This window comes from Perca flavescens, chromosome 15, assembly GCF_004354835.1.
Source record: "Perca flavescens isolate YP-PL-M2 chromosome 15, PFLA_1.0, whole genome shotgun sequence".
Lineage (NCBI taxonomy): Eukaryota > Metazoa > Chordata > Actinopteri > Perciformes > Percidae > Perca > Perca flavescens.
Window position 1 is genome coordinate 24,965,594 of NC_041345.1, and position 26,592 is coordinate 24,992,185.

The window sequence follows — 26,592 nt, forward strand, 5'->3', positions numbered from 1 at the left end:
AGGATGGGGACTATTGGTCGGTCTCTCTGCTATGCTGGTGCAACTGATCATGGCTGAAGGCAGTGTGCTCTGTGGTGCTGGTGTGGTAGGTTTTTTTTAAGAAGACATGGGGGAGGATTTCTCCAGTGATCATTTGGCTGAAAGAGAGAGAGAGAGAGCTAGAGAGAGTCAGTCTTTCAGAGCAGCTGTGCCGCCAGCTCAAATCTTCAATCTCAGTTCATTGAGCTATGCGGGGGGCGTGGGGTATCTCTGCTTAAGGTACTTCTTGTGCTATCTGACGTGATAAAGAGGTGTGCAAAAGGTGGGGTCAACTTTGAAGGGGTTAGTTGGTGATCATCCACAAGGCAATACAAGCATCATAATGCAAATATGACGTCAACTGCAAACTATGCATACATATTATTTGACAGATATTAATACAGTTGGGGAGAGACAGAGTTCTGACAGCCTTTGCTACATGATGGATTCATGATCCGATTTGAGCCAGTAACGTCAATTCTAAATTCTAGCTCGAATGCCACATACAACAACTGTGACATTTACATATTATATTTATATTAGAGCCGGGACTTTAACGCGTTAATTAAGATTAATTAATTACAGACTTTAATGCGTTAATTAATTACACAAAAAATGTTGAATGTTAAAAAATGTTTACGCATTTTAATCACACTTATTTTTGCCATTTTTAACCACAGTGAACATGAGCGAAGAAGTTGACGAGATAGCTTTGGTTGGCTCCGTGGATGGGAAATTTTGTTATAAAAAACGAACGGATGGAAGCGTCGATTAGAGCATGGTTGTGTGCAAGCTATGCAACAAGGAATTCGCATATCACCGCAGCACATCGAGCCTCAAGTATCACCTCGACGCAAAACATTTAGCAGCTAGCGTGGACGTTAGCCCGACTCCGAGTACAAGGACCCACACCCAACCTACACTCCACCAGATGACTGGTTTAAGGACCAGGGTAACTAAGTCTGAATGTACTTGAAAGTATTGTGTTTTACTTAAAAAAAACATAGTTTACAGAAGGTCTACCTACCTATAGGCTACCTGAATTTCTGAAATGTACTATATTTCTAAATATGCTATTGCTACACTTAATGGCAAAAATTGCACTGGTCTGCTGGACTTGGTTGAACAAAAATAAACAATATTGTGTTGCTTAAGCTTATGTAGTCAGTCATTATTCAATGGTATACTAAAAATACATGTGAAAAAAATTACTTCTCACTGTTCTCAGGTCAAATATTTCCATCCATCCATCTTCGTCCGCTTATACGGTGTCGGGTCGCGGGGGGAGCAGCTCCAGCAGGGGACCCCAAACTTATATAAATTATATTAAATATTTATGCAATTAAAATGCGATTAATTTCGTTTAATTAATTACAAAGCCTGTAATTAATTAGATACATTTTTTTAATCGAGTCCCGGCCCTAATTTATATATATAAATATATGCTTCTGTTTATTTGTATTAGCGACCTCTGTGAGGCACAGTGACATGTCAGAGTTACTAAGCCAGCGGTACCCTGTCTGAGCCATAACCCGGTTGCAGAATGGCTTTCATTCACAGTGATAGTGAGCAAAGTACGGTGCGAACACAGCAGGCCTGGAGATTGCTGGGCTGAAACTGTACTGCTTGATCGACGTATTGCTGTGTGTGTGTGTGTGTGTGTGTGTGTGTGTGTGTGTGTGTGTGTGTGAGTGCTGCGTGCGTGTGGAAGTGTATGTATCCCTGTATTATCAGTGCTTACGGTTCTATTTTTAAAACCTTGCAACTAGGGATGTCACGAGAACCGATACTTCCGTACCAACATTCTGAAAACGTGCCGGTACTCATTTTTCCACAGTACCGTAGGTACCGGGGGATGCAATCCTTCCAGTATATACGCCTAACGTTACAAATGTTCTAGACTGCTGCTAAATGCTGAAGAAGAACACCGACTGGCATGGAAAAACAGTGAATAGCCCCTCATCTCCCTGTACGGCTTGACCGCATTCAGCTTCTGGCTTTAGCGTACGTACATCTACGGCGGCGGCTTTCACGACTTCACCTGGAACTCGTTTTTGTAAATCACACTCTCCTTGCCCTCCCACTCCACACCATAACAGAAATTTGAAACTAAAAGAAAACACTGAAAGAAGACGCTGCCCCCCCCCATGTTTAAGAAAAGTAAAGGAAGTATTTTTTTTTTTTTTTTACACGCACTGTGACATCCCTACTTGCAACGTAGATAAGTAACACTGAGAGTGGTCTCAGTCTTCGTTGGTTTCAACAGGTAATAACGAGATGAGATAATGGACCGTGTGTGGTTTTTATGTGCGTGTGAGAGATTTCAGAGAATATTGTTAAGACTGCTAAAGACAGGCAGGAACAGGAAAAGACGTCAGGGAAAGGGATTCAGGGTTACTAAGGGATACAGACATTGTAGTTTTTAGTGCAACAGAAAAAAACCTGATAGTTATTTGTAGTGGATGGCAATTTGGGATATGGTTGGTGGAGCTTATTTCAGCAGTGTTCAATTCATATTGTACGTTTCTGGGATAGGGCCGTCGCTCACAAAGTTTCTTGGTGTCCTTTTCTGCTGCGACGGCGAAGGAAGGATCTGGAGATGTACTGTATGCGCGAGAACAAGTGTCCATTTTACGCGTGGTGGTTCTGCTGCTGGCGTAGCCTAAATCACAGCGGCACACGCAACAAAGTCGTTGGCTCGCCGTTTCCCTCCCCTCGGTCGGGATGGAACCATATCCACAAGCCAATCCTGCTGACTCACTTGCTGCTTTTATTCCTTTCCCAGTCACCACCCACAACAGTCTGTTGGCTTGACCCAATCGGGCCAAAATGGCTTCCACTGGAGTCCCAGCTTCCAAGTGTCTTCTAACAGTTTCCTTTAAGTTCAATCGGCACACTGTGATGTCACTAAATAAAAAACAGAATCCAAAGTGACTCTTGGTCCCTCGTGGTGTGTTATTAAAAATGAAAAAAAAGGGGAGAAAATGTCTGCCATGTCAGCTGTCAAATGTTGATCCACGGCCCGTTTAAAAGACCTGCTGTACTGTCTCTGTCGGCAGAGCAGCACACGCAACAGGTCTATGGTGGCAACAATATACTGTATGTATGTATATATATATATATATTTATATATGTGTGCGTTCATGTCAGTGTGTTGCAGACAGAGGGGCAGCTGCACTGAGATGATGAGAGGTGAGGTAGAATCTGTCGGTTTCAAGCAGGACTTGAACACAGGTATGGGTGAGGGTGGGGGAGGGCCTGCAGAGGTAAGTGACAACAGCACCACCTCCATCCGCCAGTGCTGAACCTATCAAAAAGATGGTGGAAGGTGAGGAGGCAGGCTACAGTGGGATTAACAGGGCAGGGGCTCTGATGTGAAGACGTAATCACACACGCACACACACACATGCGCGCGCACGCACGCACGCACGCACACACACACACGCAGCGTTGTGTGGCCCAGTCGTTATTGAGGAGGAGGAAGAGATGAGGAACAAAACAACTGAGGTAATACATCAAAACACAACTGAGTGTAATATGCGTGTGTGTGTGTGTGTGTGTGTGATAATAGTAATGAAAACAGGCGGTATGTGTCGGAGAGGTATACTAGGTCTAGATTACTTGTCAGTGTTAATGAGTGAGTACAGTCAGTGACACTGTGCAATAAAAGGAGTGGGAACACTTCCTATGTAGCCTATAGCTACATCACTTTAGTCTCTACCTATTTTGCATGAAAAGGTATAAGGTGTTGATATTAACATGTCAATAGATTCATTTTGATTACATTGCTGAAGTTTAGCAAGTGAACTTTGCTATGCTCACCATCTGAGTTTAGCTTGTTAGCATGATAAACTAGATAAACATCAGTTTTGGAGGCATAGGTAACCATGTTCTCTCAATAGACTACCACCACCCACTCAATAATGTGGAAATACATTTTACGACATATGAGGTAAGAGTGTAGGGGTGGGTATTGTGCGCGCGTATATCATGTGTGTAGAGTATGTGAGACGGAGAGAGTTAGAGAGGTCCGTATGTGAGGGAGGGGGGGAGGTAGGCTGACAAACACTCACAGGGCTTCGGCTGACTGTTGGCCGGGGACGGACGGCGCCATTGTAGTCGCGGAGATGCATGGGAGATGGCAGTGGGAGGGGGGGTCGTCTGAGGAGCTAATGGTCAGGTCCCAGATGTAAAATGAGAGAAAAAAAAGAACGACACTATTTTGAAGTGCGGTGGGCGTAGAGACATAAACAAGCCCCTCCGTTTGCAATTGTGTAGGCGCAGAGTACAGCTGAGGTGCAAGAGGAGTTAACGGACGAGATTTGTGTTTGCATATGTTTGCGCTGTGCGTTCACGGCAGTGTGTCAGGAATCGAAATGTCAATGTGTGTTTGCTGATGGGAGGTGCTGGACCTTTTGAGGGTGTTACAGAAAAAAAGGGACAAAAAGAAGTTTACAGGGCATGTTTCCCCTGAAAAAAAAAATCTATTTGTTTTTCCCCCACTCTTGTTCTTACCCCACACTTCCACCTCTGTCACAGAAACCCCCTAATTTATTTCCTTCCAGGGTTCTTTTTAAGGGGTGCCGTGCTTTTCAACGTTCTTCGAGTCACACTTCCTGATCCTCGAAGACCTCCAGGAAGAGCGGGGGAAAGAGTTCGTTGGGACACTCCACCTTCATATGGAGGAAGCGGCTGGCGTGGCAAGCTCCGATCATGCGCAGGTCCGTCACCTTCATCAGCAGTTTGGGCCAGAAGTGGGGAATGTTGTGCTTGCGGTAGTTGATGTAGTGCTCGAATGCCAGCAGGTAGGCCTCTTGGCACTGCTCTATCTTCTCCATACTGGTCAGCCCCGACCGGTCTGGGGCAAGAAGAAAGAGAGGAAGAGTTACATTTCCTGCAACATTTCCACCTCATCTTGGAGCAGAAAGTAACTTTCTAAAAAAAAAAAAAGCTTAATATCTAGTTGTATTCTTGTCTTGTGATGAGGGGACCCTAACAACCAAGTGCAATTGAACACAATTGTTATCACAATTATGATTTCAGCTCCTAATGATTATTTTGCACATAACGTTTTGCAAGTTAACTCTTATTTTGTCTTGTGTTCTGAATGAAAAAAAACTCTCAAAAGGGAAAGGTACTAAGGGACATTTCAGAGTTCAAGGTGTTTTTACCTTTGATTTGTTTAACTTTTTTGTTGTTGTTTAACGTCTTTCCAAAAGTCAATGAGTAAATGTGCTAAATAATTGTGATTTCAATATTGAGCAAAATAATCGTGATCATGATTCTTTCTATAATCGAGCAGCCCTATAAGGAGGTATAATATGAAAAATGGAAAACCGGTTTTATTATTAATTAAGCATTTTCTAACCACTGTTCTGCCTGTACTAACAACCTTCAAAGTAGAATGAAATTTGATGGGATGATGACGATTTTTTTTCTGATCTGGATGTGTAAAACTGGTATTAACCTTTGATGTGTATGTAGACACACAACTCCTTGTTCTTACAAAATGGTATGACATCGGTGTACAAATAAGATACCAAAAGGGTATTTTATGAATCAGCTAAAGGTACCATATTGTAAAAAGTGAGAGTTCCATGTCACAACTATACTACTGTATATATAGGTAGAAAGAGCCATTACAGCGTCATTCCCCGGCTGCAATGACCGTGCAGCAACCCAGACAGCGCAGATGCAGAAGACCTGGAAACCCTGACCAATCGGGAGGGGGGCTTTAAGAGACAAGCGCTAAAAAGGGTAAATACAGGTATATTCAAACGGTAGGAGAAAAAAATTTGTCTTTTTAACATTAAAGCTTGTAAACATGTTCTAGTAGAAACCCAAAATACAAATATGAACCTGCAAATCTGCATTATATGGGACCTTTAAAGCAGCAAAGCCTTCTCTCCTTGTATTATTTATGTGTCAGCTATTCAATATTTTATTCTGTATTTGCCAGTATCTTTTGTTCTAAGCTAGAGGAAAACTCTGCTGACTGTAAAGTAGAGCCCAACCGATATATCAGTGGGCCGATGTTATCGGCCGATATTAGGCATTTTCCAAAGTATCGCTATCCACATTTATAATGGCCAATAAATTAATATTTTTAAAAAATCAAATAAAAACGGACAAGACACCCTTCAACCATGTTATGAGTGTTGGTGTCGTATAGTTTGTCCACCACAGGGCGCTCTACAACCTCCCTGTTGGCGCTTTGATTTTTGTTGTTGTTATGGTGTTTTTGTTCAAACGACTTTAAGTTTCATATCTTAAGTTTGTATTTTCATACATTATATTAATCAGAACTTTAATATATTTTGAAATTCCTCTGTTCTGTCGTGACAATAAAACAAACTTTATCTTTATTTAACATCATATTATTTTAGTGAGGACTCATAAATAACTACAAATAACTAATGTTAAATCTGTTTATGTTTTGTTATGCATTTCTAGATAAATATAAATATAAATAAATATATATAATAAATATTTTTAAATCACCAAATATTTGTATCGATATCGGCCTTAAAAATCCTTTATCGGTCGGGCTCTACAGTAAAGAAGCGAGGTGAGAATCAGAAACACAAAATACTAAAACTTGTACGACTACGATTGTCAGCAACAACACCAGAAGTAACAGGAATGTGAATAAGAAAAGTTAGTTTAAACATCGAGATCTTTACGTCTCTCCGTGAGTACCATGTGACACCAATTATTTATTCCTCACCTGAGCTCATGAGCAGCACTGCCTGCATCAGAGCCACCTCCGAGTCATCCAGGTTGAACTGAGCCAGGCTCTTGCCCAAATCAAAGATGGCGTCTGACACCACGCCCAACCCGCCGTTCTTCAGCTGCTCACGCTTCACGGCCATCTCGCCGTTGAGCGTCAGCGTCTCACTGTCCGGATCGTAGCGCATGGCGGCGCGCAACGACATGATCTCCATGCAGCAGCCTTTCAGCAGGATGATCTGGTCTTCACAAAGCAGCTGGGAAACACCGGAACACACCAGGTCATCAGGAAATAATGGATCAACAAGAAAAGGACATGGACAGAATTTCAATCTTTGAAAACACTTCTCAGTTACTTGTTGTTACACCAAACAACTGGAGACCAAAACAAAGCAAAAAGGAGAGCGTGTATTGGATTCAGGCGGCCAGAAACATGATTCCAAGTGAATGCAAAAGCTGCACTCCTATTGTTGCTGGATGTATAGGCAACTGTTCGCTAACCCGGTTCACCAAATAACCTGTATGAAGGGTTAATGTGTTCATGTTAACTTTTACAGCCTGCTGTGCTGCTATCTTGGAGTACTTCCTTGTAAAGAAAAGGTTATTTTCTATTTCTAAACAAATCCCCTGCCACACTTTATGTAACTGCCCCTACATTATACATGATGGCTGCACTCAGTAAGGTGAAAACACAAACGAGGACACGCACGCACGCATGCACATTCCTGTAGAGAGCAGAGCAATATCAGTGAGCGATGAGTCATCACATGCTCCAGAGAGACTAGAGAGAGAGAGATGTAAATAGACTGTTCTTATATAGCGCTTTTCTAGTCTCATCGACTACTCAAAGCACTTTAACATAGTACAGGAACCATTCACCATTCACACACATTCATACACTGTGGCCAAGGCCAAGGCCGTACAAGGGGCCACCTGCTCATCAGATAATCAGTCACACACACTCCGATGCGCAGCATCAGGGGCAACTCAGTGTCTTGCCCAAGGACACTTCGACATGGGACTGCAGGGCCAAGGATCGAACCACCAACCTTCCAATTGGCAGGCAACCGCTCTACCACTGAGCCACAGCCGCCCAGAGAGAGAGAGAGATGGGAAGATGGGGAAGGGGTTCATTATGATTTGGTGTAATAAGCACTGACAAGCAGCATGAAAAAGGCTGCAGGAAGAGGAAGTACCCAATCAACAGTTGGTTTTTTTTTAGGTAGCGTTAATTGGTTAACAGTGTTCATGAGACAAGTCTGGAGTTAACGAGAAGCATGCCACTCCTCAAAACAGAAGCTGTGTCCGAAATAACTGCCTGCTTTCCCTACTAAGCACCGGACACAATGAAGGTTTACGGTCAAAGGTTGTTTTAGTCGTGCAACAGAAAACTCAGATTGGACAGATAGTCTAGCTAGCTGTCTGGATTTACCCTGCAGAGATCTGAGGTGCAGTTAACCATAGTCCTCAGAAATCCACCGCAGTTTACAATGCCAACACAAAGGAAGCCCAAGGCAACGGACATCCGGCCTAAATGAGGTACAACAGGCGGAATTTCCGGCAGCACCTGAACAATCCCGAAGGTTTGGGTGGTTTAAGTATAAACTTCTTCAAATCCAAAAACATAGTGGTAACGTTACCCTACACTCTGATATAGTAACATACAGGACGGCCGTTAGCAGTCTTCCACGCGTTCGGGGGAATACTATACTATACAAAATATGTGGTTCCGCAAGGGAAAATCCCATTTATTCTTTCCCTGTAAGAATTTTGATTATTCCAAACTATCCAAGGTAGACCCTTACCACAACCCAAGAGCTTGTGAAATGAAGGTTTATGCTCCTTTAGAAGCCACAAGTCCGTATGAAACCAACCTTGTTTTAAGTTGTCATAGAGAAGAACTACACTACCCACAATCCTAGCATAACAAGCATAACAGTGACTTCTCTGATTGGTGAAGCTTGCTTTTACCATTGAAATGTTTAGTGCAGCCAGCGAACCCCAGAACGGCAAGAGCGAGCTGCTATCACGAAAATTGAGCTGCTATCACGTAAATGTATTATCGGCCTTTTTTTTTTTTTTCAAAAGACTTATCTTTTTGCGCCAAATCAAATGTTTTAGGGTCACGATTCATCTTGTTGCTGGTTAGCTTGGTTCCAGGCTTAAAACGCTTTGTATAAGCATTTAATGAAACATGAATGGAGCAAATGAACGGGGAAAATCACTTCCGGAACTAGAGCCGTTCAAAAAGTGGGCGGTCACTTTTGAGCTCTACACAGTGGATGTGCTATTCAAAACTTAATACTGTAATCCCAGAAGAGGTAGTTAATAAGAGAGAGACAAGAGAGACTTAAATGTCATCCATCTGTATACAGTACAGTACATAGAGGAACAAACGAATGAAATATAAGGTACAAACAACAAGATACAAAAACAAGTCATGACGTGCCCCTTGACCTAGAAATAACACTAGGTTACTTGACTGCAGTAACCCAGCCAGGGGCGGGGCTAGAAGGGAAGCTGGGGGGGTGGCACAGCTTATATTAGAGCAGATAAACATGAGTGTTAAAAAGGTTTAAACCACCCAGCCACTGAACCTACCTCTGAGAACATGGGCAACTTCTTGGCAAAGTCGACGACGCGCGTGATGGCGGGGGTCATGATCTTTGTAAACTCGCTGAAGGCTTCCAGGTCCACCTTATCTCCTTCGGAAGTGGGCAGCATCGGGCCCTGGCCGATGTCATCCGACTGGAAACAAGACATCACGCGGTTAACACAACCATTCATGGCAAATTTAAATGAATAATAGATTTGAGCAAGTTTGCTGAATTGATGCGAGTTGACCTTTGAGTTTAGAATTTCTTTACATTTGTTCAACACTACGTTCTTACTTATTTTACAGTTTGTCCATGGCTGAACTGAAACACTGACTATTAGAAGAAAAGCCTGACATTTGATAATGTTTGCAGGCTGTTGCCATGTGGAGACTCAGTCTGGAACTAATTTAAATATTAAAATTAAAATACCTAAAGGACTGAGCCTTAGTACATGGGGTGCACGTTCAACCAGGTGAGCTACCAGGGCGCCGCAACACTCATGACTTTGTCGACTAATCCATTAATCGACAGATCTGTGTGCTTTGAGTGGATAAGTGCAATATTAATGCAGTCCATTTACCATCTGTACAACTCAGTTTCTCCACAAAGAGTCATGTTTACCAGAAACGTGCTCATAAGTTTCTTGGAAATAAGTCACTTAGCATGAAAAAGCATAAAAAATGACTAAAGAAATCCTCGTCGACTAAGGGCCTTTTCACACCTATAGTTCAGTGGACTTGGTGCGACACACGTCACACTATTGAAACGGTTGCTTGTTTATTGGCCAAAATATCCAAAACTCTTAGTCGACTAATGGACTAAGAGAGGGCAGCCCTAAAGACTTCAGATGGTAAGACCGGGTAAAGTAAAGACGATTAGAAGAGCCATGTTGCAGTATGAAATGGACACGTGTAGTCAGTTTAGAAGGTTGTTGCGATAGTAGCATATTATATGAATATGAATGCAGGTATAGGAAGCATAATGCTTTTATTTATGTACTTATTTACTTCTTAAGTTGGTTTTTTTATATATATATATATATATATATATATATATATATATATATATATATATATATATATATATATATATATATATACACACACTTTTTTTTTTTAGCCTATTTCCGGCAACCTGTATGTGCTTCGCTGCTCTTGCCTGGAATACCCATTTGTTGATCTGCTGCTACTGACATGTTGATTGATTGAATGACAACTAGATTAAATTTATTGTGAAACTAAGTTGAAAAACCTGCAACGGGCTGGGATTGGCCCGCGGGCCTTGAGTTTGACACGTGTAATCTACAGTAGTGGAAATTTGTAATGTTGCCTTATTTCATGTGGAAGTTGGTGATTGGTGGAGACAAACAGTCACCTCCTTTTATTATTTATTTATTTTTGCAAGTTAGACAGTGTCTAGGAGTTTCTTTGCAACTTTTGACCTACCGTATTTTTCGGACTATAAGTCGCTCCGGAGTATAAGTCGCATCAGTCAAAAAATGCGTCATGAAGAGAAAAAAAACATATATAAGTCGCACCGGACTATAAGTCGCATTTATTTAGAATATAAATACAAGAGTTATTCAACTACACAATAGCACACAGAACAATACGCTGAATACGGTAGGTGTCCGGTATGTTAACGTAACACATTAACAGTTATTGAACTATACAATAGCACACAGAACAACTAGCTACCAGGGCGTGGAGCATGGAGGTATTAAAAGGCGTGGAGACGTAACTGCACCGTGAACGAGCCCCTCCCGACTCCTTCCTCCAGCTCTGGCCGTCTCGCTTTCAGCCCACGATTAGCCGATTAGCTTTCTTTGTTTTCTTCATTGCAGTAAGAGTCACCTTTTCGCCAGTCTCCCTCATAAGTTTCTCCCTCATTTCAAACTCTCTTTCTGCTGCTCGATTACCGTTTTCGGCTGCATATTTTACTACCTGCAGTTTGTTATCTCTTTTCTTTCTCAGTTGTCTTTAGGAGGAGCGTTCTAGTTTTCCCAAGCTTAGAGCGCCCTCTCGCGGCTGTAGGCGGTAATGTTTTCAGTATGAATTAACATGTAAAAACATGTTAAATTATATATATTTTGATATATAAGTCGCACCTGACTATAAGTCGCAGGACCAGCCAAAGTAGGAAAAAAAGTGCGACTTATAGTCCGGAAAATACGGTACTCGTCCCCCTTCGACGCACCTCTCTTGCGTTGTAGATGTTCTATCGTATGCCTTTAAAAGTGCATTCTTTTGTAATTTAAGTAGAATTGTGTTATGTCCTGTGATGTAACCATCCAGAGTTTGGTTTTAGCAGATCACATCCCCTCTTTTCTCTTCTTTGTTCGCCTTGGACCGGTCGTCCCCCCAATCAATGTTTTAGCAGACCTTAAAAAACTGTATTCGACTGTAAACTTGTCTTTGCCTTGGTTGACTGGTAACTGTCACCTGACCTGTGTCTGAAGGTATCTGTGGTGTAGACACATGCATTTGCTCGTGGCACCGATTCACATGGGACGGCACAGTGCGAGCTGCTGATGAAAAAGAGTGCTGTCCAAAAATGGAAAATGGAAAGTAGTCGCCTTCTTTCATGCAGCATTCGCTTGGCTTTCGAAGTGAAAGCAACTTTGAACATACTGTGGGCGGAACACTTTGGAACTAGAATGGATCTTCACCAAGGCATGCCCTTTTTCACAATGTTAATGAACTCTCCCAGTCGGGAACCCATTTTCTCAGACACCACATTTATGCAGCACAAATGCCCTATCTAGCTATGTTAATGAAAGTTACAAATTGTTTGTGTATCCGCCCCGTTATTCGGATCAGCTCCAAAACATAACTGGTTCTTCTTTGGCCCATGCTACACCCTTCCAAAAAGTTTCATAAAAACTGGAAAGTAGTTGTTTCTGTAATCTTACAGACAAACTGAGGAAAGATCTACGCGCAGCAGTGAGCATCATCGGTCCACGTAGAGTAAAGGCAATGAGTCTGTGTTACCTTATTTGACAGAATCCTATGCATTTTCCTGTTGTTTCTGACAATTCCATAAACACACGTATATTATGCTTGAGTAAATAAAACCCCAATGAATAAAACTGGGGTGGGGGGGGGAAGAGAATTTGATAATGCAAGGTGATAGAATGAGACATGAGAAATAGATTTGTTTGTGAGAAGATCACAGGGGATACAGGCCAGCATGATGTTAAACCTTTCTGCAAAGAAAACTAAGTCTAAACTAATTCTAAGCCACCCATGAACCAAACATGTCCCCCCTATTGACTTTGTTTGTCAACCATTTCTATTCATTATTACACAACAGTGCTGTGCCGGGAGGCTGTCTGCTCCGAACTAAAAGCTTACCAGGAACTTGCGCTTCTGTTTCCAGCTGGCGCCCTGGGCGTTGGTTTGCCGATGGGCCTCGGTTACCATCCTGATCAGCTCCCACTCTGCCGTGTTTGGCTCCAGCCTCGTTTGCAGCGTCCGCACCATCTCCTCCCTCTTTCTTTTCTGTCGATTTTCCTCGATCAGACGCCGCTTGGCCACGCGCTTTGAGTCGTCCAACACCACTGATGGGCGGGGACGGGGGAAGAGAACATCGAGGCGAGTTAATGCAGCGAGGCTAAATGACATGGCTAACAGTCATTTACAGTATGCACTGTGACTGGATGGATCATTCAGTATTTTTAATCACAGGACTCTGCTATCAGAGTACTTGAATGCTCTTACCAGGGTTTCTGCACGACTATTTAAGACCATAATAAATTAAATTTAAGACCGAAGTTTTATGTCTACGGTACAATCTGAAAAAGACTCGCGCCAATAACACGAAAGCTGATTGGCTGCAATATACAGTAACTTGCATGATGGTCTCATTTGTAGTCGCAATACAGCAAATGATATTTTTCTATTCTAAAGCGCTGCGGGAGCATTTCATTGAGCATTAGGGGTAGCGTTACATGGACGTAGGAAAATTAGGACTGGTTTAAAAATGATTTAAGACCTAGAACAAAATACTACAGCAAATCTAAGACTTTTTAAGGCCTAACATTTTGAAATTTTAGACTTCTTTTTTTAAAGCTACATTGTGTAAGAATTACTCCCATCTAGCGGATGGATTTTGAATACGTGGGGTCCTCCATGTTTCCTTCTTCAAACTTGCCGGGGCCGGGAAGCGACGATACCCATTAGCAGCAGCTCTGAGTCGAAAACGCGAATGGCGGAGCAGAATGTCCTGTATGTCCCTTACCGGCTAATGTATTTCAAGATGGAGCGTCTACCCCAGTTCATGCAAGCGCAAATGTAAAATTACAAGCTAATAGGAATTCTTGAAATTGATGGTGGTGGTCAATATTCATGAAAAAGGACAAGTTTGTGAGGGGCAATACAGATTTTGATAATTAACAACTACAAACGTTACACACTGGGGCTTTAAAGACAAAAACCCTGTTTCACTCCGATTTGTGCATATTTTACATCACTATAAAAATTCATCACTTGCACCTCACATTTCCTGCAGAAACACAGACTAAACCTGTGACTGTCCGCAAATTTGGTCCCGATAGGACAACAGAACAGATTCATATTAAAAATGTTACTAGATATTCAACATTCTCAGAACTGAAGCTGGATGGTCTTTAAAACATCCAGTGAAATACTGACGGGAAGTCAGAATTTAATGTCAGATGTAATATGAATGCTAAAAGGAAATATAAGGACTTTGTTGTGAAGAGAGCTGCTATTATATGAAATAATATAAATGTAAAGTATGTGAAACCCATCTTTGTGTTGCGTAATACTAGATGTTTTATGTACACATAGTTGCATCAACAAGTCCTCCAAACCATATGACGATATAGGTTGTTTATTCCTGCCCTCTAATATGACCCACAGGACTTTTTGTCCTCATATCTAAACCAGTAAGGTCGCAGTTTGAAACACGTTGTGAAACGATTGCAATTTGGTTAGGTTAAGGCAAAAACTACCTGTTTATATTTAGGCACCAGGACTACGTAATAAAATCAGACGTTACTTTACTTCCGGTCACGAAGAACGTGACTTAGCTCCGTTTGTTCCATTTGTTCCACAAAAGTAAAAAAAAACAAAAAAACTTGCAGTTCACTTTTATTTTTGAAACAGAACATGAACGCCGGTCTCCTGGCTGGGAATCCTGTGTTTGTTTGACCCATCCACCGCCCCAACTGGCCTCCTAATAAGGAAATTGGCGCTCTTATTACTTTCTGCTTTGCTTCTGTCATAATTACTACGGCCACTCGAGGGAACTGTCATTATAATCCTAAATATAAGTGGAAACTGCTGCTTTGGGTTTAGATTTTTGTGAAGGTTTTAGTTGTTTTTTTTGTTTAATTTTACTACAAAATATTTCTCACTGCTTATTTTCATTTTAGTTTACTATAATAACCCTGCTAATATGGCCAAAAATATTTCTGCTCTGTGCTTCTAATATGTTTTCAACAGTTGCGTAGTGACAGGGGTGGTGATGGCGCAGTAAATATGACACATGCCTTTGGTGTGGGAGACCTGGGTTTGAATCCCACTGCGATACATTAACCAATGTGTCCCTGAGCAAGACACTTAACCCCTAGTTGCTCCAGACAGGCTCCCTCTGACATACAGTATATAGAAATTATAAGTCGCTTTGGATAAAAGTGTCAGCTAAATTACATGTAATGTAATGACAGGTGCAGCCTTAAACTCATGGATCTCTTTATAAATACATGTAGTAATAAGGGCTTTGAATAACTCACAGTCCATGGCCATGCCCACAGCGATGCACTTCTTAAAGCGGCACAGCTGGCACTGGTTGCGGGTGATCTTGTCAATGATGCAGCAGCCTTCATATTTACAGGAGTAAGCTGGATGGAGGTTCTTCTGGATGGTCCTGCGGAAGAAACCCTGAAGAGAGCAAAGGAAACCACAGAGCATTCAGAGATTGAGGGAAACATGCAACTCGATAAATTTAGAATGAAATCCACCAATTAAATGTTCTTGTGACTTGATTAGCATAGAACAAGAGCATTCATTGGCTTATATCACATGGCAGGCTGATGATTGCATGGCGGGATCTTGCTTGCCAAGAATGGTTAGGTAATGAAGTGATGCCTAGACTGTGCGTCTCTTAGTACAGCCGGGGAGCAGTTTGATTAGAATCCCACTAATGAAGTGGTTTACAAAGACATGTTTAAGCGGAATGTGTCAGGGAGGCAGGTAAGAAAAGTGGCTCCTCTATTTTGTAAAATGCTTCTGAATGCATATCAAAATAAACTGCACAGCAAGGAAGAAAAACATGTATCTATATCTATATCAACAGGGCTCTCTTGGTTTGTGTATCCCCTGAAGTTAATTTCTGCTTTTTAACACCACAGCAGGATTCCAGTGTGCCTCATTTTGATATGAGTACGGCAGAGGCCATTTTTAGAGAGCGGGGACAGGCTGCTCTACGGGACGCCAATCATTGGATAATAAAGCTCCGCTCAGCGGATACCAACAACTGCCATCAAGAGGATTCCTGTCAAGTCCTTTTCTGTACAGTGTAATAATTCATTTTTTAAAAGGGAAATAATGTTCTGTTTTGCTTAAGGCCTTATTTCCTGGATGATAATAACCAATACAGACAACAAAGCTTACAGTCAATTCATTTCAAAAGCTTAGTATGAAACCTGATTTCTTTATTCTTTATTTGGTATTCTAGTTTTTAAGACTTACCGGTAACATAACATTCTCTAACTTCAAGGCAGCTGGTTTCTGTTCAAAATTAGCTTTCAAAGACTTGAAATCTGTTGAGACAGAGGGGTTGCGTGCCGAACTATTTCATTACAATGTCATTTCCATGAGTCTCCTCTATTTGCCATGCAACTGCTCAGATTGTGCTAAGCTAACTTGCTGACTGACAGACCGATACAGTATAAGAGTGGTATCCATCTTCTCATCTAACGTTTCGCTAGTCTCGCATTGCCAGACCTTCCTCCACAGCGCTGAGGAGGAGGGTCTGGCTAATCCACACAGGATTAAGAAAAGCCCAAGGTAGTGGACATCCGGCAGAAATGAGGGACAATCGGCGAGATTTCCGTCGGTAACTGAGCAATCCCTGAAGTGGAATATCGTGTATATAGACCACGTTTCACCAAAAAGCAAATAAGCGTATTTCCCAAAATATTGAATTTTTATTTAAACAGCTGGCTACTGAAATGCATAAAAAAAATAGCTGTGTGCAAATCAATTTAGACTGGGTAAAATAAGCATAGTGGATGTGTGAACTGTAGTTTATTTTGAGCCAAACCCACATACGTATACTAGGCTAGGGCACAACATGTGTATTTACCCCGTGGCTGAAAATAGTCCCCCAAAAATTCGCTGTTTACTTCTGTTTGAACCATGTTTTCCAAAACCTACAGTGCCCAGCTGTTATAGGAAATTACTGGGCGTTTTTAAAAAACTTAACAGTCCCATGGCATGAAAATGTCACTTTAGTCACTTTGGAATCTTGCTCCTTATGAGGTCATAAGGAGCAAGGTTACCTCTCCGTTCTCTGCTTTGCCCGCCCAGATAATTTGGCCATCCCATGAGAGAGAGACATCATGGCTTTCAAATGAGCAAAGTGGCAGTTGGTCAAGGCCACACCCCCACCCTCCACCTTGCCCCCCCCCTCTCCTCCTCAATAGCTACAGACACAGAAATTGCACATACTAAGGAAAGCTCATTGTGGGACTAGCTCTAGTGGCTGTAATTCTGCACCAAGGCTGGATTTCGGGAAAGAGACTTCAGATATAGTATTAGGGGACCACTAAGGTCTATATAAAAGCATCCAAAGAGCACCACGTCATGGGACCTTTAACTACATATTTGTGACCCACTTTTAACTCACCCTTACATGTTCAGTCGGAACCAGTGGGCCTGGGGCTGAGCGCCACAGACAGGATAGGGAAGACAAAGTTTTGAGAGACGGACGGAGACATGTCAAAAACAACAAACTCCATTCTAGCGAATAAAAATTTAATTGGTAAACAGTACATGCATAGCAGAAGTTCAGACAGGAAGATTACTTTTTCATAAGCTTGCTTCCTGTTTTAACTCAGCTGACTAGGCATGGCCTCTGTTAACCAATATAATCCTGTTACTACTGTATCTGTAATATTCGTATGCAGCTTCACGTTACCAACTCATGATGAAAATATACATTTTACTGAATGGACTTTTCACATTTCTCTTCAGCTTTGACTATATTGTGCAAAAACAAAAGACTTGGAGCTTGAACACCTAAGAGCATCACAAATTGTTGTGTGTCAACGGCACTTCTAAAAAGGCGGTATAAACCGATATGTTTGTTGAAATTGAAGTACATTTGTTCCGTGAAACAGTTGACTAAAAATAGCTTCAGACAATGCTGCAAGTGTTGATTAGCCTCGAGGTTCAAAGGGTGGTACTGTGACAGCAAAAAGGAACATCAAGGATGCAATTCCAAAATAGTCACAGCCATTTTGAGCAGGAGCAACATCTTTCAAATCTTGTTTGTTCAGATTCTATTAGCTGTAGCTTGCTAGCTTATCAAGTAAACGTGAGCTTCATAAGTTGGTGGAAAACACTGTCTCCAATTGACTTTATTGTGTATTTGTGGTTTTGGAAAAGGCTAAAAAAAAAAAAAAAAAAAAAAAAAAAAAGACATCGCAATCCAAATTCTACATATATGGAGTGTCTCTCTTACTGCAGCCCATTGCAAATAGCTTCAACAAATGGAGAAATCCAAAGCTTCACAGGCCTGCGTGCCTTAATATGCTAAGCTAGAATTGGACAATCACTATTCAGAGGAGTGGTTTGTTGCAGTGGTTCCCAACCTTTTTGGTCTGAGTTGCCCAACTCAGACTTTGCTCTCAAAGTACAACACTCACATAACATAACATAACTATCAATCTATCTATCTATCAATTGCAGGAACGTCTGTCTGTCTGTCTGTGTGGGTGTTATGCGCATAGCTCTCAAACTGTTAGTCTGATAGATTTCAAACGTGACAGGTGTCTTGCTACGGGCACGAGTAAGTGCAGTGCCAAGTTTTACGTTGTGTGGATTAGAAATGCAAAATATATCGTTAAATATTAGGGCTGTCAAACGATTAATTTATTTTTAAAATCGCGATTAATCGCTGAATTTCCATAGTTAATCGCATTAATCGCATGTTTTATCACATGATTAAAATTCTATTATTTTGCATTTCAGAACTGTTTTTAAGTATATATTAACAAGGGAAAGCAACACTTACCAGGGTATCTTGATTGGGAATCAAATGAATGCAAAGAAAGTTACTTTATGAACTTGACTTTAAGATTTGTATTTGTTTATTATTTATTTATTGTAAACAAAAGAAAAAAAAAGAAGGGTACTACACAACAGTCAGGAACTTTTTTATTGTTAAGGTCATGGTCAAAATTAAAGATTTAATAATAATGTAATAACTATAACAATAACTTATTTCACCAGTGAATTGCTGTTGAACGACAAAAACAACCACCAGATGGGAAAAGGGGATTTTACAATTACTGTGAACGCACCACAAGGCTACAGTACGCGTTTTAAGTGAACGCACCGTCTGTGTTGTTTAATTCCGACAACGGCAGCTGCTGCGCTGCAGAGCAGACTGTTAGGTCCCGGTGTTGGAATCCTCTACAGTGAAATACTCACAAATAGTCACACTTACACTGTTTAACGTTAGCTGTCAGCATTTTAACCGTGTTTAATCCAGCTGCTAGCTAAAGGTAGGCTAACGTTACATGCTGTCAGGTGTAGTGTAAAGTCAGGCACCGAAATTTTCGTTCTTATTCGGTCTTGTTACTATCGTTTAGGTCGGCATGTTTCGGTACCCAACCCTACTTGCCAGAGTCAATATAGTGTGCAGTAACTTCTAAATAATTTTGATTACTCACTGACGTCCAGTGATCACCGGTTGATGAGACAGCGTTTGCACTTTGGTTTCAATAACCGGTCGGCGAGTAGCACTCTCCAAAACAGTGCTTTGCCTGAGCCCACCTAACCTGATCCACCTCCGCCACCTCCGCCAGATGGATTGCTTCGCATTTGCTCGGCATATCCATCTGGGAACTTTCCGTTGGAGAACTTTTGGGAAGGGGCGGAATACTGGTTATTTGATTGGATGAACCATCTGTCTATCACCTATGTTGGTGATAGACGGGCCAAATCAACCAATCAGATCCACGAAGCGTATGAAAATACAACCACAAGCCCGCCCCTGCTGCTGCAGGCAAAGCATAGCTCGTAAGCACAGCATGCAAGCAACATGTCGGTAAAGGATATTTGCCGTTTGTGTAACGAGAATTTAGGAATAAAAGTCACCATTTCAGGTTCCCGGACCATATTCCAAAAGAAGGATCCAAGAGAAAAAAAGCATTAGCGAGCGGCTAACAGAATTAGGGCTACCGCTGGCAGATAATACTTGTTAGCTGATTGGATAAACCATCGGTCTATCACCACCTAACCCACCTCAAAACCAACGCTGATTGGCCCGGTCGTTTGGCTAACGGCTCCAAATTTTCTCTGCCTCAAGATGCCAGACTGATCTGCGAGTGGAAAACTGGAGCTCGCGAGATCAGGACGGTCTCACGAGGCTAGAGCCCACCAGCATCAACCTGACTCACGTTAACTGTACTATGCTTAGCTTATAGGTGGTAGCTCAAACTTGACGTGCTTTGATGATATTTTAATTTGGCTTTACACAATGTGCCTATGGCTTTCGACTTGTCTACGAGCCATCTGGGAGTTTTGGAAAATAAAAAGCGCCATTCAGAATTGTGTTGCTGCTGCATTTCTCCATCATGCCTGCAGCCAGCAGCAGGAGGATGTGTTACGAGGACGTATGGCAGCTTGATGATAAGTAAAGGTGCGGCAAAGGGTCAAAATAGTAGCTTGTTAGGCACAACGTGAAGCCGAGTGAAGTGAAAATAAATTAATAAATGGCGGCATGCGATTAAAAAAAAATTAACGCATTATGCTCGGCCCTTAATCGCGACGTGATTCACGCGTTAATGCTGACAGCCCTATTAAATATATATTGTAAAAGAAGCACACGTGGGCTTTTGCTGCTCTAGCCGCTGGCCACTCCCCCTCTCACACTGCATGCACACTGACTGAGCACTAAACCTGTTTGATTCGTGACTCACTCTTTAAATTAACTCATGAGTCGCTCATACTACACGAGACAACACCGTCTCGCTCGCACGCACGCACGCACGCAGAGAAGGGGTCCTTCTGTAAGCAATTTTGGGGTATGGGTACAATTTGGTTTTGATGAATTCTACAAGCAGCAATACCACAGGCCAAGCAATCGGCCCGTTCCAAACAGGCACATTTTCAACAGGCACTGTACTAGTAAAGACTAAAAACAGAAAGGACAGTAAAAAATATAAAAAAATACTGTTAAGTATACAGTATAACAATACAATAGAATTTACAAATTTACAAAAAATATACAATAGATATGGGAGTGAAGCTGAATGTTTCAACCCTTTATCCATTAGGCTACTTTTAGTAGTTAACAGTAGTTTTAGCTAACTATATGAACTGTTTAGTCAGTAGTTTTAGCTAACTATTTGAACATTTAGTCAGTAGTTTTAGCTAACTATTTGAACTGTTTATTCAGTAGTTTTAGCTAACAAGCCACAATCTTTCCCCCTACCCCTGGCACGTTCAGAAGTACCCCTTGGGGTACAAGTACCCCTGGTTGGGAACAGTCAACTCAAGTCTCATCTGTGTCAAAGATCATTTAGTAACAGGGAGATGATGTACTGTACCTTGCAACCCTCACAGGTGATGCAGCGGTAGTGGTAGCCGGTCGCCTTGTCCCCACACACCACGCACGGCTCATCCTTCTCCAGGTAGCTGGGGATGTACCCTGGAACAGAGACACTAAGAGCTATAGGAGAGGAGGAGGAGGAGGTTGAAGAGGAAGACAGGGTGGAAGGGGAGAAAGGTGAACAATGAATGGGAGCGCGGGACGTTGTTCGGACGGTGAGCATGATGAGGTATGGGAAAGGGTTTGAGTGATGAGGGAGGGGGCCGGAAAGGAAGGCGAAGAAGAGCGGTGGTGATGAGGAGGAGGAGATGAAGGGAAGGAGGAGTGGAGGAGGAGAGGAAGGAAGGGGGCTGAGTGTTATCACAGGGGCCTTAACGAAGCTCCTGTGGATTGGCCCCAAGAGACTGTGATCCAGGATAGAACATATCTAAGACTGGCACTTTTCTGCACACAGATCTGATATCTTAACAGCTTATGAGGTTTACAGTGATGAATGAAAAAGGGACTACAAAAAATGCATGAAAAAAAAAAAAAAAAACCTTGTATAAAGAATTTATAAAATACAGAACTATAGAAGCAGAAAACAATACAAAAGATACCAAAATAAATTGACTGGTATCATGAGGATATGTAAGAACGATTATAATAAAATATGAAATGATAGTAAAAATTATACCAAGGACATATGGAATGTGTTAAATAATATTATGAGTAATGGATCAATGAATATAAACTACCCTCAGTGTTTAATAGACAATGATAGGACTGTTGCAATATGAATAATGCGGTTAATGGGTTTAACAATTTCTTTTTAAGTGTGGGACCAAAACTGGCAGAAGGAATTCATAATCCACAGCCAGAAGGAGAGGGAAGGTTGTGCATTTTTTAGACAGCAACCCAAGCTCAATGTTTTTGAAAGCAGCTGATGGAAAAAGACAATTTTGACATTGTTAGCAGATGTAAGAATAAAAGGTCTACAGACTGGAATGATATTGATATGGCTTTAATCAAGGATTCAATTTTTATATTCTTTTGAAGAACGTACAATGGGGCTGATATACAGTTTGTAGGATAAATCCTTGTGTCTAATTCTACTCAAAGCATAAATGTGATTAATCAAGTCATCAACAGAGATTCTCCTATGCGCTTTGCTGTATAAGAGGGGTTAATTGCTTAATAAATATGTGTCATGGTACACTTAAAGGGAAGAACTTTTATTTAACTATTTTGAAATTGTCTCTTTAAAGCATTCTTAAATATAATCCCCCAACCTTTGATAAATATACTGTAGATTTCAAGAAAAGGCTGAATGCCTAATGCTTTATTGAAAACACCTGTCACTGGTTAGCTTATTTTTTAAGCCATATCCATGATTTAAACCCAAACAAAATAATTGGATTGTAACCTTTCAAAATGATTGTCAGGGCTACAGGGAACAAATAAATTCAAGTATTGATATTTTCCTACGCTGATAGCTAATGTTTGTGAGCATACAAGTAAAACCGCCTATTATTGTTATTATAATCAGGTGAACAAATGCAGATTCTTCAGCCGGAGGTCACATAAAAATGTTTAGTACGTAAATACATCCTTGTTTTATAGGGTTAACAGTATTGATAGCTTTGCTTTAGTAGGATACCTCTTATTAAATTTAAGGACCTATCACTTCTTTCACCTTTGATTAAAGATATATTATGTAATATCAGCGCTCCATCTAACCCCTGACCGCTGTGTCGCCTCTTCAGATCAGAGCGAAGAAAGCTCCGCAATTTTACCGGCAAGCAAACACTGAATATTACAGATGGCAGATCTTTTTCTCTCCCCTTTCATAGTTATTAACTGCTGTCTGGGTGGAAAGACCATTTCAAACAATATATAAAAAAAGTGTATATTGGAAATAATTACCAACCCTGCTTTTAATCAGTGACACGGACACGTCATTTGGTCACCTGTCAATGGCGTAATTTACAGTAACCTTTAATCCCTCTAGTCGCTCTATCTTCCGGAAAAACACAAAGAACATCCGATGATACGTTAGAGAGTAATTGTAAATCATACAATGTCACAGAATTACACTCAGTAGCAGTAATACTGCTTTTTTCTGCCACAAATCATTCTTTTTTTAACTAATTACATGGCACCTTGAAACACATTAACACAGTAGAGACCTGATTTATTGATATGAAATTTTATATCGATCTAGCTTACTATGTGCTATGTTGACAAGTGGCTCATGGTAATGCTTGGTGGCTAAAACGTACAGTAACGTTATAATGTTACAACGCTATTTCATTAGAATGACATGACAAAACATGAAGAAACGTTACTAAACGTAACATGAGTAAAACTTTAATACATTAACTCGTCCGTGAACAGATACATTTTCAGATACATTTTCATCGGCAATGATGGTTGTGACGACAACAACTCCCATGATCCCACACAACTTCACGAGGTCATCAAAAAAACTCCCTTTTGATTGAGAGACCCCTATCGGCAGAAGATTACATATTGTACGTTTAAGTATGCAGGATTTGTTACAAGTGTTGATCATGTATAATTGGTAAAAATGATTGCTAAATTAAGTTTTAAACTGTAAATCACAATCATGTCGAACCCTAATTTTGGTGGTTCCGTACTTTGTCCTGTCCCTTAAGAGGCCTGTCTACAGCTCTACCCAAACATACAAAGGGTATCTAAGTTTTTTATCCAACCCTATTTTCCTATGTTTGTGTGTGTAAGTGACTGATGGGAACAACAATCTTTGAAATTGGTCCAGTATTGAACTTGAAAATGTAATCCTATAGGGCAAATGTGCATTGCCAATTTAGTTCACATGAAGTGCAGTTGTTATTATAAGTCTGACAACATTATGGAAAGGATCCCTACAGAAATATATGTTTTTTAAAAGAGTAAAATCCTCTTAGTTTAACCAGAAACATCGCTGAGATGGCTATCGCTAAACCTACCAGATTAAAAAACAACAACATACTTTTAAAGATTATTTTTTTGGCCGTTTTAGGCCTTTAATTCCACAGGACCGATGAAGACATGAAAGGGGAGAGAGAAGGGGAATGACATGCAGCAAAGGGCCGCAGGTCGGAGTCGAACCCGCGGCCGCTGCATCGAGGAGTAAACCTCTATATATGTGAGCCTGCTCTACCAACTGAGCTAACCCGGCCACAACAACATACTTATAGCGTGTAAACTGTATGTTTATTTCAACCAAAACTAGAGTTGTGATTGTTGGAAAAGTTGAAAGACAAACCAAAACGGCTTTTCATAGTTTTATTTTGTGTCTGTCGACTTCGAATGAAGTGTCCTTAACGATGATAAAATTACAGTTTATTTACATGGAGTGTGGTGGCTTTAGCAATATGAATTTCGGGGCCGTTTCATGTTAAACAAAAAGGATCTTACTCTTTAACAGAAAGGTCAACCACGCTTGGAACAGTAACCTAAGCCTGTCAGTGGTAAAACAAGCACTTTTGTGGACGTAAATCAAAAGGTGCGCAATTGCCCTATTAACTTACATTGCAGCTTGTTTCGCTGACTGACGATTGCAGCGTTCTTGCCTAATACTGGACCAATGTCAAAGATTGTTGTTCCCATCAGTCACTTACACACAAAAAACATGGGAAAATAGGGTCCACGATTAAAAAAACAACAACAAAAAACCTTCCCTTCAGCTTTTGGTCACCTGGGTGGGCTAATTTGTGTTGAACAAAGCCCCTGAAGGAAAATAATATAAATAAAAACTGATGAGAAGAGAAGTATCATAGTAATGACACGTAGGGCACCATTGAAAGCCCAGGGGAGCCATCTGCGTCGTGATGGGCTACATTGAACACTGGGTAAATCTCCCAGCATATCAAAAGACTAAGCGGCTTAAAAAAAAAAACTTGAATTGTGTTCACTTGTTTGGATGTGAGACGTGAAACACAAAGACGGAGATTATAAATTCTTACCAGACACGCTCTTCATCGAACACTGGCTATTCTTACTCTTTCTCTTCGGCACATCTGGCCACCTGGGAGGGGGCGGGGGTGGGAGAGAAAGAAAAAGGAGAGAGCAATTTTACAATGCAAAAAACATTTTGATGAAAACACATTATTTTTCATTATCCATTAATCCACCATTTTGCTTACTCGTACCATTTCCAAAAATAAATTAAAAAACAAACGCTTTCAAAATTCTTATCTTTTAAAATTTCTTATTTTTCTGATCTTAAACAACAAATAATTTTAATAATCTTACACTGGATAATAATGACTTTTCAATTCATCTGCTTTCAAACACGTAATCTCACTTTTGCCTCCATTTTTTTAATGACAGGAGAAAGATAGCAAAAAAAAAAAAAAAATCTCGTCAAACCAACTCACTGAAGCTTAAAACTGCAGTGGGTAAAATGCATAAAAACGCCAGAATTTGAAGTAGAGTAAGACCTTTTTTTGCAGCACGGGCAATGAACGCGCAGAACAGCCAATAGGAACTCTCTCTCTCTCTGAAATGGAACTGTGATTGGCCAAAGTCTCCAGTCACAGCTGGATTTTCTAAAGCGTAAAAACAGAGCCGAGAGGAGCACAGGTGCATAAGTTTTCTCCTAGGCTACTTGAATTACAATATGCTGAAAGATTATTATGGAAATTTGCAGGACAGCAAAAATAAAGTGCCTACAACAGCACTAAAGCTATTGCTTTTCTGGCCACTAGGGGGCGGCAGAACAAGCTGCAAATATAACTGACAAACGCTAATTCTTTGTGGATTAAAAAAAAGCACCAAACTTTTCTATACTAACAAAGAACAAAAAAGAAAACTAAAATTTGCTTGGCTGTTTTGGTCACCCCTGAACAGCTTGACCGGAGGGATGTCTGAGTCAATTTTCTCTTTTTATGCAATCTCTTTTTTCTCTGCTGCTGCACATAACCAATAAAAAAAAAAAAAAAAAAAAAAAAAAAAATATATATATATATATATATATATATATATATATATATATATATATATATATATATATATATATATATATATATATATAGATAGAGGTCATTTAAAGCCTATACAAACAAGCGCACGCACGCACAAACACACACCCACACGTCTTCCCTACTATCTCTTTCTATAATTCTCCATCTATCTTTTGTCACTCTCACAGGATGCAGTCTGCATTTGCTCCTGGCAGCAGATTTGGATTAACGTCCTCTCTCCCTCCTTTTTTTTTTGACTATATATCCCCATGTCTGGCTGTTTGCTCTACACCCACCACCCATTCTTAATTTCCTTCTCTCGTCCACAAAATCTCTTTCTCTGTCCCTCCCACTTTGGCTACCACCCATTTCTTCCTGTCTACTACTTTTCTTCTTTCCTCCCAGAAATATTTCTCCTCTCCTCTCCTCTCCTCTCTTAGCAGTGTTAGGTAACACTGCTCTCCTCCCTTCTT

General features: G+C 40.9%; 1 protein-coding gene across 2 annotated transcripts in view; it reads right to left on the minus strand.

Moving 5' to 3' along the window:
* Window positions 1-1,433: 1,433 nt before the first annotated feature.
* LOC114570034 (thyroid hormone receptor alpha) overlaps window positions 1,434-26,592 on the minus strand; it is a 64,062-nt gene continuing 38,903 nt past the window's right edge. For both annotated transcript variants that reach the window (XM_028600230.1, XM_028600231.1), the window contains exons 3-9: window positions 25,121-25,182; window positions 21,151-21,272; window positions 15,103-15,250; window positions 12,698-12,903; window positions 9,349-9,495; window positions 6,746-7,004; window positions 1,434-4,876 (exon numbers count right to left, since the gene is read on the minus strand). In XM_028600230.1, the coding sequence (XP_028456031.1) occupies window positions 4,626-4,876; window positions 6,746-7,004; window positions 9,349-9,495; window positions 12,698-12,903; window positions 15,103-15,250; window positions 21,151-21,272; window positions 25,121-25,182 (1,195 nt within the window). In that variant the 3' untranslated portion in view covers window positions 1,434-4,625. The remainder of the gene's footprint in view (window positions 4,877-6,745; window positions 7,005-9,348; window positions 9,496-12,697; window positions 12,904-15,102; window positions 15,251-21,150; window positions 21,273-25,120; window positions 25,183-26,592) is intronic.